Raw genomic sequence first — 15,489 nt, 5'->3', positions numbered from 1 at the left:
GAAAATGACTCCACGCATGCATTGATCTATCCACTTCCGGCGTTGCAAATCCAATACAGGGTCACAGAAGACCTGAAGCACGCCGTCTCTTCAGTTTTTCTACAGTTTTTAGCAAAGCTAAATTGTTGGGATACTAGTCATGAAATGGAACCTACAGTGTGTAATACTGAAGGACAGGAAGTTGTCATAGAGAGTGATCCCGAACAGAGGAGCCAATCTTCTCATGTCATATCCTGTCCCTGCCTTCTCTGGTGAGCATTGCTCCGAGATAATGGTTCCACTCTGAACACGATGTCTAACAACATCCACGCAATTACTTTGAAATTGTAGAAGGTTAGTGGGGGCTGCCTTGTGGGTGAGGCAGGCAGTTAGCCTTGAGCCTCAGAGTTTTTCTTCTCCTATAACTACCAGGGCAGGACATAAAATAGCTGTTTTTCAGTTTTGTTCCATTCAGATTTTTAACACTGTTCGTTGTTAAATGTTGTTTTGTCCATGTTTTGTCCCTATAATACCTCCACATTTCTATCCCTTGCCAGTGTTTAAAAATAAAAACATCATAACATTTGAGAGCAGTATTTCTCATCCCAGTCCTTGGTGACCCCCAGATAGTTTATCTCCCTCCTAGCTCCTGGAACATCTGGGATGGAGCAAAAATGTGGACTGTCTGGGGCTCCCTGAGAACTGGCTGAAAAACACTGTTATTGGGGTTTTCAACCTCAGTTCCGCAGGGACCATAATGTAGCATGATGAAGTGTTGGTATAATCATCTGGTCCATGCAGCACAAACATAATTTGAGGGCCTTACTCATCCAGTACTTATGGTTTATGTAATAGCTTGCTCCTAGCTCTGGCCCTCTGGGGATTTCTGGTGTAAGAAAGGCTTAAACACCCTCGCCCCTCCATTCCAGCTGTTTGTCCAGTACAGGCTTGTAGAGTGACAGTATCACACAGAACGGCGATATTGAGAAGCATGTTGCTACATTCCTTTCACCAGGGAGGGTGTATATTTTGACCAACCTTAAGCCTATTATTGGATTCCTCTGACTCCCTTCTTCAGCCTCTGACAGGCTGGTACGGACTCGGCAGTCAGGACACAGGTATCTCCCAGGCCCAGAAGCAGTTTCTGTGGCACAGGAGGGATTCTCGGATTTTGCTGAAATAACTTTGCCTTGATGGATATTTTTGCAGCACTGTGAGAATCATCCCGTGGGCGACAGCATGGCCATTTCCCTCCAGGCAGCCGGTCAGCTCGTCTGACTCCTTTATATCGCTCACAGGGTCTGTTCCTGCTTGTCTTTGCCCTCTTGCCAATGTACATTCCCTATTTATCGTCCAATGGTAATATGATTTGCTCTGATTTTAAGAGTCTTTTTCACCCTCAGTGTTCCCAGCAGGATTTTAAAAATTCTGTTTATGACTTGGTTTGAGCTCTTTGGGGTTTTTCGCAGGTATCAAGAAGACCAGAGCTAGTGGCAAACTACTGCATTAACCATAGTAGGGATAAGTGATGTCACGATACCAAAACTTTTGCTTCCTATTGAAAATAAGTAATAAGTTTCGATCATTCTTTAATATGTTTTCTAAAAAGGGGAAACGCTCTCAAATCTCATGATTTATTTCGAACAAAAAAGTGTTTAATGATATTGGGGTCAGTTAAATTTTAAGCATATTAGTCAAAAAAGCAAGCGGAGCTTTATTAATATTAGCAGTTCGAGTCACAGTGGGGTGGAATTAATCCGCGATCGTGAAATGGACCCATGTATCACATGCTAAAGAGGGAGATAGCTATTCATGTAGTAAAACTACAGATTTTTTTCTAAATGCTGGTATTGTACTATTTTAAAAAATCTAGTACTTTTCAGTCGCAGTTTACTGTGCAACCCTAGCAGGAATGCAATGACACAATTTTTTCATACTGAGTACGAGTTCTGATGTTGGCTTTCTGGTGCTTACTGCATGATCGCGACACCAGTTAGGGCTGGGTGATGTCTAGAACACACTGTGATATTTTAATTTAAACAGTCTGGATAAATTATATTGAAATCACTGTCACACACATGCAAACATACACAGCACCAAGCAGGGCTGAATTGCAGTACTGATTCTCATTTTTTAGTCTCTGTGGAAAACGATGGCGGTTTGGATTTAATTAAGATTTTTACACCGCATACCCCCTCAAGTATTACGCTCTTCGTGTACTACCATAATAACATTATGCTTGATTGTCAAGAATAATATACTGGATAAGATGTTCTGTTATTCTTATTTGCTGAGGCTTATTGTTTGACATTTTCTCTCCTTGTCCTAATGTTTGCTGCACGTTGGGTTATTGCAGAGTGCTGCTGGTGGCTCCGTACTCCTTATTTTTAGTTTTTAGGTTTTCAATAGGGCTGTCAATTGATTAAAACGAAAAACGAATTAGTCGCTCATTTTGCAATGAATTAATCGTGATTAATCACAATTAAAACTTGTTTCTCTTCTTACGACTAAAGCTCGTTATAATGCTTATTTAAACAATCACCAAATTAATGTAGAATAATCACGAAGGATGTATATATAACAATGTAATAGGTCATAAACGACAATAGTACAAAAATTTCTTGTAATCATTTATATGATTTTTGTGGTTTAATATGGTTGCCCCATAACGCACTGCGTGATGTCATTAATTGCATTGAGTTGATTTTAAAGTGTTAGATATTTAAAATGAATCGCAACAATTATTTAATTTTAACAGCCCTAGTTTTTAATCCGGTTGCTAATGTTCTCTCAACCTGTTTTCGTACCTCTTCTTGATAGTTTAATCGAGCACCAGTATGCCCTGGTTTTTGTGGTTAACTTTTAAGTACTTCTTCAATGAAGTGTCGCGTTTTTTTCCCTCGATAATGATATCGGTGATATACTATTATGTGTTACGTGGGTTATAGGCATTGGCGTATTGTCATGAAGACAAGCAGGCGTACATGTGAGCATGGTGCATCCCTTGTTTTAGTACCAGCTACCTGGAAGCTGTTTTGAGCTCCTCTCTCTCTCTCTCTCTCTCTCTTTTTCTCTGCTGACCACCTCTTGGCCATTGTCTGCCATGAAAAGGGGAGTCTACACCACATCTATCCAGAAAGAAGCACAGTGTCCCGGTAAAAAACCCCTGGCCAGCATAGACAGCATATACTGAACCCCTCTGGCAGGCTGTTCTGTTCCTGTTCTGTAACAAGGCGGAGGGAATACGTGCCATAATAACAAATGTATGCTGTAATGGGAGCGGAAGCCCGCATTGGCGGATATGAGGAGCAATTTCGCCCTCTCCCCAGAGCACAGATGAGATGGATGGTGGCCTGTAATGGCGGGGGCAGTGATGGAGAGCCCCCCTATGCCCTCGGCTGACTTCCTGCTGCTCCCCCCCCGTCTGCTCCCCCCCCCCCCCCCCCCGTCTGCCAGAAGCATCGTACTCATCCCCATTTTATTCCTGTTTCCCACTTACACCTCAAAACCCACAAAAAAACCAAACACACACACTCACACACACACACACTGATCTCTATTTCATCTATGGGACTTGAAACAGCAGAATTTGTCTCTCTGATCTTTTTTTACCCCAGTATGGCCGAACATAATGACTTTACAGCTATAGTTTGATGACAGATTGTAGTGGCAATGGTTCTAATTTCCTGATAACATACTCATTGTCAGAAATAATGAATGGCTCTGTATGAGAGCTTGTGGGATGGGGATAAAAGGTGTTTTTCACACCCTCTAACTGCATCTTCCTCTATTAGCCCCTGGGTCTTTAGATGTGTAACCAATGGATCGATTGTAGAGCTCTGGAAGGGGAGGAGCGAGACAGCCATCGCTGTGGAAATGGAGCTGACAGATCTGTCCCCAAACCTAATTACGCGCTATTCAGGAACACGTAATGGCCTGTGATGTTACAGAAATATTCCATATACTTCATAATTTGCTGTTTAACATGACAAGGCCTGTTCTTTTGGAAATCTCCGGCTTGCGATGGAAAGGTAATTTTACCCCCTTCAAATTCACTTTTGCAAGCCTGCAGGATCCGGGCTGTGCATCCTAATCGAACTGTCATATAAATGTAAATGATAGTGTGACTGAAACAAGTCAGGAGACGTGGCTGGATGCTGTGATGTTTCCATTGGTTCCCACACCTCGGCCCTTTCTGCTATTGGGCATTTAACCGGAAGGTTTTTCTGTTTCTATGTACACTATATTGCCAAAAGTATTGGGACACCCCTCCAAATCATTGAATTCAAGTGTTCCAGTCACTTCCATAGCCACAGGTGTATAAAATCAAGCACCTAGGCATGCAGACTGCTTCTACAAACATTTGCAAAAGAATGGGTCACTCTCAGGAGCTCAGTGAATTCAAGAGTGGTACCGTGATAGGATGCTACCTGTGCAATAAGTCCATTCGTGAAATTTCCTCGTTACTAAATATTCCACGGTCAACTGTTAGTGGTATTATAACAAAATGGAAGCAACTGGGAATGACAGCAACTCAGCCACAAAGTGGTAGGCCGCGTAAAATCACAGAGCGGGGACAACGCATGCTGAGGTGCACAGTGTGCAGAAGTCACCAACCTGTAGCTGCAAACCTCCAAACTTCATGTGGCCTTCATAATGCAATCAGGCAATACAGTGTATTTACAAAAGGAGAGGCAGCCTGTAGCTGGCCAGCCAACAAACTGGATCTCTGGCTACCTGCTTTGGTACTAATGGGTACTTAAGACTGATATCTGGAATCAGTTTAGTTTGCTGAAAATATCTGTAAAATGAGGGTCATCTGGCTGTTGTTTGGTGTTCATCTCTTGTTTAACCTACGATGATTAGATAAATTCTCTTATTATTCCTTTGGGAATTTGGAGTGATCGTTAAGGTGTATTGTACTGTAAGTCAGTTGAAGAATGGGTCTGTGACCTCGAGAGGTAATTCTGAAGGTAGATGGATGAAGATGAGCTACAGCTTTCCTGAATTTTTTTATTTTTGAAGGCTTGGCTCAGTGCTGGAGGTCAGATGTCCTCTAGCTGGTTTGAAATAAGCTCATGGATTTCCTGTTCCTACAAGCTCTTGACACCGACAGGCTTAGTATAGAATTAAACAACATGTAAGTTAATTTGGCAGCGAGTGTCTGACATGTAGGCGGGTGACCTCCCATCTGTCTTGTAGACATAACAAGTGGTTTCAGGTTTTTCTTTGGCCAATTGTGTCTTTAGATCACGTTGTGCTCTTGCAGGTCCCTCTCTGGCACATGGAAACTGGAACACAGACTTCCCACTCTGGGTTCCATATGGCATTGGTGCATTGTGATGGGAACAGCCTGCAGATTAGCCTTGATACGCAATGGACATCTGCATCCTCCATGTGCCAGAGATGCTCATTTATAGACGTAAACAGGGGTTACTTTATATGCTACGATAACATCACCTGATTATACAAGCAGATTAGCGGCAGTGAGTAAACAGAGACGTGTGGGGAGCTCTCTTACTTGGGCGGTGAGTCTGGGTACAGCACGTTGACCTGCGAGAGGGATTCCATGTAGGAGTCGAAGTCGAACACCGGGGGGAGCTCCTCGATGCATGTGGACCTCAGCTCACCGATGGACCCACCGTAGGAATATCCATCTGGAGCTGTGCACACAAGAGGCCGATTATCCGGCGATCCCACACGCTCTTTTCCTACGCCTGACGCGAGGCCCTTTGAGTCTGTTTACTCAGCATAGATTATCGCGTGAATCACCGGGACAGAGCAGGAGCGAGTGACGGCCGAGGCGTGTTGGGCCTTCTGCTGATCTCTGTGAAATTGTTCTTCAAAGTCTGCCCTGTGGTGGAGAGAGCTTGGGCTTCCACACAAAGGATACTGGAGGCCTTGATATGATTTTCATACAGCATCATTCATCGTTTATTCCCTTTTGGTGAGGATTGGAGCCGCGGTTTAAGAAAGACTGCCTGTCTGAGCAAAAAGGTTGTGGGGAAAATCTTATCCCAGTTATGGTGCCCTTGTTGTTTTGATGGCCTTGCTGCCTTTGGAGTTCTCAGGGCACACGACTCCTGACTGATTCCACGCTGGGGTCTGATGCCGGATTGTGGCTCAGCAGCTTAAGATGCTGTGTTTGTAATTGGAAGGTTGCTGGTTCGCATCCCAGCGTTGGCAGATTTTCTCTGTTGGGCCCTTGAGCAATACCCCAAACCACCACTTGTTCCAGGGTCTGTCTCTGCATTCTCAGAATGTATGTCGCTTTGGATAAAAGCATCTACTAATTTAATTTTATGTAATATGGGGGGTTTAAGAAAAATACATCATTGATTCACTACACACAATACACTCACTACAATCAAGTTACACAGAATGTTAATAAGATAATATCTGAGAATTCAGGGGTTACAAAGGGAAGTCATTTTTAAACCTGAATGCTTGATTTTGAAATATTTATCAACCCATTTCTTTCTTGAAGAATTTAGGCCAAATTGCCTTGAACTTGTATATTACCAGAAAAATGCATTTATAAAGGAGGTGAAAAAATTCCAAGAGCAAAGGGTTCTGGGTAGAATCACCAAGCTGAATGAACAGGACTGGCTGTGTAAGAGGCAGAGAGGTGGGGGTTTCTAATGTTGGATCGCACATCTGAGGTCAGCTCACCGTAACTGGCGCGCAGGTGTGGGTTGCGCAGCCGTCCATCCTTCCTCAGGCTGCCCACGATGATGGTGACGCAGGACAGAAAGAGCACCAGGCCGATGACGATGCCCGCCACCACCAGCGGGGACACCAGCAGGCTGGCCTCACTGCCACCCTCCCGGCAGTCGGGATACTCATGGGCTGGGCTGCTCTGGTTTGAGCTCACTTCTTACCCATGTGGGGGCAATGCGGGGATGACAGCCAGATGAGGGAGAGAAACAGAGTGAGAGTGAGAGAGAAAACTATTACGCCATCTAAGCATCTCCATACATGACATAGAAATGAAATCACCAGTCATATTGATATTGAACACTGTCACATTAAATAAAGATTCATGAAAGTGATGGCTGTGTGATATATTACATCCATCCATATCTGAGGCTCAGGCTGGACTGCCCTCCTCTGCTTCTCAGAGGGACGTCCGCCTCTCACGGTGCACTGGACTGCCCTCCTCTGCTTCCCAGAGGGACGTCCGCCTCTCACGGTGCACTGGACTGCCCTCCTCTGCTTCTCAGAGGGACGTCCGTCTCTCACGGTGCACTGGACTGCCCTCCTCTGCTTCTCAGAGGGACGTCCGCCTCTCACGGTGCACTGGACTGCCCTCCTCTGCTTCTCAGAGGGACGTCCGTCTCTCACGGTGCACTGGACTGCCCACCTCTGCTTCTCAGAGGGACGTCCGTCTCTCACGGTGCACTGGACTGCCCTCCTCTGCTTCTCAGAGGGACGTCCGCCTCTCACTGTGCACTGGACTGCCCTCCTCTCCTTCTCAGAGGGACGTCCGCCTCTCACGGTGCACTGGACTGCCCTCCTCTGCTACTCAGAGGGACGTCCGTCTCTCACGGTGCACTGGACTGCCCTCCTCTGCTTCTCAGAGGGACGTCCGCCTCTCACGGTGCACTGGACTGCCCTCCTCTGCTTCTCAGAGGGACGTCCGTCTCTCACGGTGCACTGGACTGCCCACCTCTGCTTCTCAGAGGGACGTCCGTCTCTCACGGTGCACTGGACTGCCCTCCTCTGCTTCTCAGAGGGACGTCCGCCTCTCACTGTGCACTGGACTGCCCTCCTCTGCTTCTCAGAGGGACGTCCGTCTCTCACGGTGCACTGGACTGCCCACCTCTGCTTCTCAGAGGGACGTCCGTCTCTCACGGTGCACTGGACTGCCCTCCTCTCCTTCTCAGAGGGACGTCCGCCTCTCACGGTGCACTGGACTGCCCTCCTCTGCTACTCAGAGGGACGTCCGTCTCTCACGGTGCACTGGACTGCCCTCCTCTCCTTCTCAGAGGGACGTCCGCCTCTCACGGTGCACTGGACTGCCCTCCTCTCCTTCTCAGAGGGACGTCCGCCTCTCACGGTGCACTGGACTGCCCACCTCTGCTTCTCAGAGGGACGTCCGCCTCTCACTGTGCACTGGACTGCCCTCCTCTGCTACTCAGAGGGACATCAGTGTCTCCTTGTGAACTGCATTCTCAGCACAAAGCTATCTTTGAATGTCTGTGGTATTTAATATTTAATTTTGCCCAATTTCAAATTTTAATTAACCATGAGGTGCTTTTTTCATAATATTAGCCTTGAAAGCTGAAATGAAACTTCAGTTAACTCCAAACTAGACCCCTTTGCCCTAAGATTAAATTGAGAGTAATTCTGTAAATGTTATATATGCTAGAAAACCTAGCAAATCATTTATTTCCAATTACATGATTTCTGTATTGAGACAGATTTATTACAGAAGTAGCTATGTTGTAATACTAAGCATTTAATAGTGAATTTACATATTTTTATGGAACATTATGTAACTGGATTGCTTAAAAATTCTTTATAATGGTATTGTCATGTACAGCACTGCAAAATGCATGTATGATTAACAGGTACTTAAAGGTATAACTGGAATTTGCCATTACTCCCCTGTTTAACTAACTAAAACTATTTCCGTTATTGTTTGGAAGGACACGTTGAGTAGATTGCCCTCTAGAGGCCGTTTGGAGCAATGACCATGCAGTGTCTCGGTAGCGTCTGGCTGGAGACGAAAGCGGTTATGCAGAGGAACAGACCGCTGTGACGGACGGCCGTTCAAAGTCACGCGTGCCAAGAAATAAACCTCCATGACGAGGATGAGTCACACCTTTCTGCTCAATGCTGCAAGCCAGTGACCCCAGAAACATTTCCCTTGGGGGAAATTATGCTATTTTATAATTAGCTGTTATGAGTAATTTAAAGGTATGACTAAAACGGCATATGGGGTACAAGGTGTCAGTGGATTAAAGATCAACATTGTCAGTGTTTACTAAGGATACGGTGCTGGCAAGCAAAGTTATTAGATATGGGCAATTAAATATGAAGTAGAGTCACATAGTAGGGACAAGAAGACAGTATTTCTGGTTTATGGTCTATCACATATAATGCTAATTTATGGGCTGTTTCTCCATGAGGGTCACGGTACAGCCAAAGTACTGAAACAAGCTGTCAGTCAATGAAACAGCTGCATAAATTTAGAAGTATTTAAAATGTAAAGGAAGGAAAATTATATGAGAAAACTTAACCGTGTCCTATAGGGGGACTGATTAATGTCACTAGTTACTAATCGATTCTGTAAGGAGACTGATTAATGTGTGCGGTTAATAACTGATTGTGTATGGTGACTGATTGTCAAGCAATGTAATTGTCATCCCAAATTACCAGCATCGCTGTCGTGTGTGTGAGCGTTAAAAAGCAAAGATGGGGTGTGAAAACTAAAGAACTGTGCTTGTGCAAATGGAAAATGAAACATTGTTTCATTTGGGGGCAGTCTGTGGCTCTACAGGTTTGGACTCAGTGCCAGTCATCTGAACGTCGCTGGTTCTAATCCCAGGGTCAGCAAAGTGATTGCACCATACAACCCTTGAGCAAGGCACTTATTCCCCAATTGCTCCACGGACTAAGGTCCTACTCAACAAATACGAATGTAAAATGTGTGGTCCGTTGGAAGCAGGTGAGCTGTGGGTTTCCCTTGCGAGTGCCGGAAAGAGACCCCTCACTCCACTTACTTTTTCACCTATTCTGCTGTTTATTCCTCCTGTTCGCACATCAGTGCCTGCAGTAAGGCAGCGATGTCAGAATTTAAATGATCCTACCTGTGGAGCGAGAGCCACGTTGGTTTCTTATTCACAAAGCTGGGACGTAATTAACAGTTCGTCAAACACGTTTGTTATATTTCCCAGCTAGCAGTGTGTACGAGCACTGCCTGGTGAGGTGCCAGCTTCATAATAGCATAAAAATGATATTTGACATGTGTGCCAAGGCTCTTAAGCTTCTGTGCGCTGCCATGATTCCTGTACCGGCTCGTGGCCGACGCCGTTCGGTTTAATTTGCAGCAGTCCTGCGGGGAATGAGTCCAGGTGAGCAGGCTGATTATGATGTACCACTTGCTAATAACGGGCTCTTTCAGAGGTGCCACGACCGGCAGCCATCGCCGTGGTGATCTGCTGTCACCCGCACGGGTGCCTGGGACCCTGAAAATGCTCAGCGGATGACGGACGCATTGCTTGTTTCAATTACGCCGATTTCAGGGCTTTCTCTCTAATTTCCTCGCTGCAGTGGAAGAGTGTATGGTCTTGTCCGGGACACGTCTTAATAATCAGTCATACCAGATGTGAGACGGGTGATAACGGCCATTCTTGCCTTTGTGGGGAAGCCCAAAGTTGGATCCAATTGTGAAATTGGCTGTAATTGTGATTTAGGCCCGGCGATTTGCTAACCGGCATGCCAGCCCCTTTGCTGTAGGGGAGAATTCAGCGCTGTGCCTTTCCATTTATGGGCTGTGAGGATTTCCCTTACTCCATGCTTAGCCCATGTGTGCAGCCCCATCGTTCTTCCTGGGGTTTAGACCCAACACCCTCCTCTGCTTTATCCTGTCCCAGAGTAGTGACATGTGAGGACGGGTTGTGTTCTGAAAGACATGTGACTCTGCACACCGCCGGCTAGCTGTGACCCGAAAGAGAGCCATGGGGACCTCTACACACAGAGAACATTCTGGAAGTCGGCAGTGACAGGTGGCTTCAGTCCCACCAGACCCTGTTTGTTTGCACGGATGGTGCCCCCTGCAGCCATGGCACTCTGGGACCCGCCACGGCCAGCAGAGTGGACTGTCTGGCGGGTTGTTGCTGTCCGGCGTGGACTCGCCGTTCCCCTGGAACAACAACATCCTGTTCTGGCTTTGGGGTGGAAAGGGAACACAAACAAAATCCTCCTGGAAAGTGCCTGGACTCCCCCAGCATCCATCCTCGTCTGGACTGCTCTGTCACCTTCCCTTTACGCCGCCTCTCCCCCTCTCCTCCCGCTACCTGCGTTTCGGCTGCCATTTTCCAAATGAGGCGCCCCGAATCTCTGGCTCCCGGAGACAGCCAGCTGTGCAGAAGCAGTCTCCCGTTGAGTGTAAAGAGCGAGAGAGGGAGAGCGATGAGTAACTTTCCGCCTTCCCCCCCTCTCCCACTGGATACATTCCATTTCCATGCCACAGATTTGATAATTATAACCCATATTTAGTATTCCCACCGTACGACCCTTTTTCATTTATTTTCTAGTCCCGTGCATCTGCCCACTTCTGCCTCTCATGCGGGTTGCCCACCCCTCTCGTGCCGTGTGCGTGTCACGCATTCTGGCATCTCTCGGACATTTTCGTCCAAAGCGACGTGCGAGTGGGCAGTTTGGGGTTTACCAGCCTTCCTGGAGCAGTTGGGATTAAGGCCCTTGCTCAGGGGCCTAATGGAGTAATGATATACTCTGCTGGCCCTGGGATTTGAACCCATGACCTTCTGGACACATGCACTGGTGTCTAACCTGAGCTCTTTACCGCCAAATAAGAATAGGGTAGGAATCGTTTCCTGCTCATAAAGGAAATGGCTTTTTACGCCCAGTATATCTCCATGTCCAGTACTAATCAAAGCCCATCTAGTGCCCTATGTAAGGTTCACCACCGGCGCCCCCTGTCTGAGACAAAGTGAAATTGGCTGGCTAAGTTAGTGCCAACTCAGAAGATGGCGCCCTGTTACCTAATGGGCTGACCGGAACTTTCCACTGTACTTAGGACAGAAGTAGCCAGAAACCTAATAATCTATCAATACTGTATGTTCTCAGTCTGTAGCTGCCAACGGGTACAATTACAATGAACCCTCCCCCAGTCCAGCCACGTGGAATAGTACGGAATTAAACACTCCAGCAAGAAAGCCCTTATAGCATGGAGGATAAGTGCCCTGTGAATTGCATTCTGCTCCCTGCTAAGATGTAACCATGGAGAGAAGCTGACATGACTCTGCTTTCACGGGTCAGTGTGGGTGCGTGTTGGCTTAGCAGCAAGGCCTAAGGGACAGAGATTGCTTCTGCTGTCTGCTGCAGTCAGGTTATTTTTCTTGTCATAGCAGAATAGGCGCATCAGGAGCCTCCTGACTCCTTCTGTCTCCTGTACTATCACACTGGCTTGATTTATTTTCGAGAGCTTTCCCACACGCAGAGCGGGAAAACCCTCTCCGTTGGAAAAGACGCTTCCTTTTAAGGTAACCTTGGACGGGATTGGGAGGAGACCCTGGGTCTCTCAGCATCCACATTGCAATCCCATTTCCACAAAGTGGGTAGAGCATCTGCTTCATGCAGTTTAGCACTTGAGACAGTTGTTATCCTGTCAGCGGCACTTGAGGAGAAGTTAAACGAAGTGATAGATTTCTGCAGCTGATCTTCTGTTGTGGTTTGCCGCACAAAAAAGCAATTAGCTTGTTGGAGTGTGTGCTCCATACATACAGCTTCTGGCTGTGGAATCCATGGTTATGCCTGAGTACAGGAATCTACACACCTGACTTAATTTGTCTTTAAGTGACGCTTTCAAATCCGTAGAAACGTTGAACTCTCAATTAGTCAATGTATCTTTGTACTGCCAGTTGTCTTTCTGAAGCACTAATGGAAATTCAGTAAACAGAGCATCTGATGGATTTGAATAGAAACACAACAACAACAACAACAACAAAAAACAGGCAGTCCCCAATTGCAAACCCAATGGACATGAACATTTTTGGAAGTACTGTGTGCCGGGAGCGGTGTTGTGAGTGGCCAACAGGGGAGTCCATCCTGTGGTCTGACTGGATCCCAAAAATGGTGCCGTCCTTTGGATGAGATGTAAAACTGAGGTCCTGACTCTTTGCGTTCATAAAAGATCGCTGGGCATCTTTTGAAAGAGTAGGGGGGTGGTACCCTGATGCCCTGGATGAAAACTGCCCACTGTGGCCCCTTCAAATCTGGCCTCCTAATCATCCCCTATATCTAACTGGTGAATTCACTCCTGCCCCCTTCTCCACTTTAGCTACTGTGTGGTGAGCGTACTGATGCAGAAAGGCTGCCATCACATCACCTAGGAAGGCGTTACACAGAGGTGGTGCTTGAAGTGGCTCCCCATTGGTTCTGTAATGTTTTGGGGGTCTATATAATCTTATATTATTATTATTATTAACATTCTTTCATTTATTCTTGAAGTGAGGAGGAATGGAAAAAAAACATGCAGTCTGTGACCTGCCTACGAATAGCACCCAAAACAACTCCTAACACCCCCGGTGTTTTTGGGCGTACGTCTCTCCTCACGCTCAGACCCCCAGCTGTAACCTTAGCTGGCATGTTAAGAGAAGTCAGAATGGTCATGGCATGCAGAGATATGAGCCAGCTGACCATGGAGTACAGTGATTGGAGGGGAAATATGCGACTCTACATGTTCTTTCACCCGCATACTGGGCTGGGAATCTGCACCAAATTAGCATTTATTTAATCTGTAATTAATGAAATGATCCGTGCCATGCTCATGGTACAGATTATTGCTGGAGTTGGCATTTACATAGAGGGGTCCCAATGTATTAGTCTAATATACGTTTTAAGAACACAAAGGATTTACGAGAAACGCAAGATTTAAATGCTGAAAATTGCTTTTTAAATCATCATACAGTAATGCTGATTAACAAATCAACCAGAAATCTATTGACAGTGAAACCGGCGGAAACTAGCACTGTCTGTCTGCAGAAAGCACAAGTTCCCCTCTCTACAGACCTTCAAAGCAAAAAGAAAAAACCGTGATGACACAACCGACTGTCATCTTTTTTGGAAAATAAGGGACTATATTAAGTTTACTTTATCGGACACGAATATTACACTTTCCTTCTATTTACTGAATGCTTACTGTGGCAGGTTTGGTAGGGGGGCCTGGAGCCTATCCCAGCCATCACAGGGCACAAGGCCGGGGTCCACCCAGGACAGGTAATACACTCTGGACAATTTAGAGATGCTGGTCTTTTACAGGATAATGGGGAGGAAACCCATACGACACACAGGGATGGGTGAGATTTGAACCCCTGACACTGGAGGCATTGAACCTTAGTACTGTTTCTTCTTGGATTTTGTGTAGGCAATCACAGCCAATTATGAGAACTCCTCAGTCCAGCTTCTCATTTAAGCGAATGTGAGTATGTGGAATGGTTCTTGGTGCTGTGAGTAAAAAACAAAACGGGGTCATGGAAGACTAATAACCGGGCTGTCTCATAGACAGCAGTTTTCATTGGATGCTGACACTTGATTGATGAGTGGAAGGACAAATGGTAGTCACTGATGTACAACCCCCCGATTGGCGGATTCACGGTAAAGGGAGGCACATTGGTAGACCAACAATGTGCAGAAACGCACACACACTTCGGCACGGACGAAAGCGCGGGCACACGCGCACACACCCCATAGGACAGCCTGTCCCTGAATGCTCCACAAAGCAGGACCTGGGTCACGTCATTCTGCACCTCACCAGCAGGGGTCTAATGCGGTCCTCATACCCTATCACCAAACTTGGGTTTTTGGGTAGGTTTGGGTTAGGTTTGGGTTAGGTAAAGCTTGATTTGCCATTTGTACGAGAAGCGGTTCTTTGGAATGTGTTTTTTTCTGCATATCCCACCTCCTTCTTTAAGACACACACACATATATTTCGAGACGAGAGTAAAGCGTGGGGTCTGAGCACAGGGTCAGGCGTCCAGCCAGCACCCCCGGGGGGGGTAAGGACCTTGCTCACGGGCCCAGCGGAAATGTAGCGACACTGACTGTCACAGCATCGGCCTCTCCCGCTGAGCCACACACAGCCCCCGTGTATAAATATTTAAATCCTCGTAGGATGAATGCCGGCTACTTAAATAGAACATTGCCAGTAAATATGCTGTTGTAACTGGGTAAAATTATAAGCCACGGTTTTCTTTATGCAAGCTACGTTGGGATCGCCACCTGTCCTTTATAATATGGGACGATCCCGTGTTGGAACATGCTGCATCCTGTATTGTACAGAACGACGGTGGCAACCCTGCTCGATGTCTACCCATCCATCCAACTGTCCATCTTCCGTACTCTCTGTCCAGTTCAGGGCTGTGATGCTCCAGATACCAGTATCTGCTTACTATGTGAATGTATGGTCTAAGGACTGTTTGTAGTATATGGGGTTCCTGCTTTGTCATTCTTTGCCGGAGGTGTTGAAATGTGGCCAGCTTGACTGAAGAACTCTCCTCCCTCCTTGTTGTACTGTAAAAAGGCCCCCCTCCCCCCGGTGGCTGGCTGTCCCTCTGCAGCTGGCCTGCCTCATGCAATGCGACCATCTCCCTCCTGAATGCCTTGGCAGGGAGGCTGCAGCAGAGGCCCAAGGTCGGCCGGACCTGTCCGAGTCGGCAGATGGTAGCGTGCTGGACAGACACCCTCGCCCAGAGCAGGGTCCCCAAGTGCCACCCATGCTGACTGACACAGTGCCGCCTCCTGCTGGCTGGGTCTTTACAC

The 15,489-nt window shown here is 46.7% G+C and overlaps 1 protein-coding gene across 3 annotated transcripts in view; it reads right to left on the bottom strand.

The window, feature by feature from the left end:
- The window catches only part of bean1 (brain expressed, associated with NEDD4, 1), a 45,215-nt gene that overhangs the window by 16,882 nt on the left and 12,844 nt on the right, over positions 1–15,489 (bottom strand). For 2 of the 3 annotated variants that reach the window (XM_023790825.2, XM_023790822.2), the window contains exons 4-5: positions 6,652–6,855; positions 5,501–5,642 (exon numbers count right to left, since the gene is read on the bottom strand). In XM_023790825.2, the coding sequence (XP_023646593.2) occupies positions 5,501–5,642; positions 6,652–6,855 (346 nt within the window). The remainder of the gene's footprint in view (positions 1–5,500; positions 5,643–6,651; positions 6,856–15,489) is intronic. The other variant, XM_023790823.2, reaches the window with a different exon arrangement.

This window comes from Paramormyrops kingsleyae, chromosome 11, assembly GCF_048594095.1.
Source record: "Paramormyrops kingsleyae isolate MSU_618 chromosome 11, PKINGS_0.4, whole genome shotgun sequence".
In the NCBI taxonomy this organism is placed as follows: Eukaryota; Metazoa; Chordata; class Actinopteri; order Osteoglossiformes; family Mormyridae; genus Paramormyrops; species Paramormyrops kingsleyae.
The sequence above is the reverse complement of the archived record's forward strand: the minus strand, read 5'-3'. Positions and strand labels throughout refer to the sequence as shown.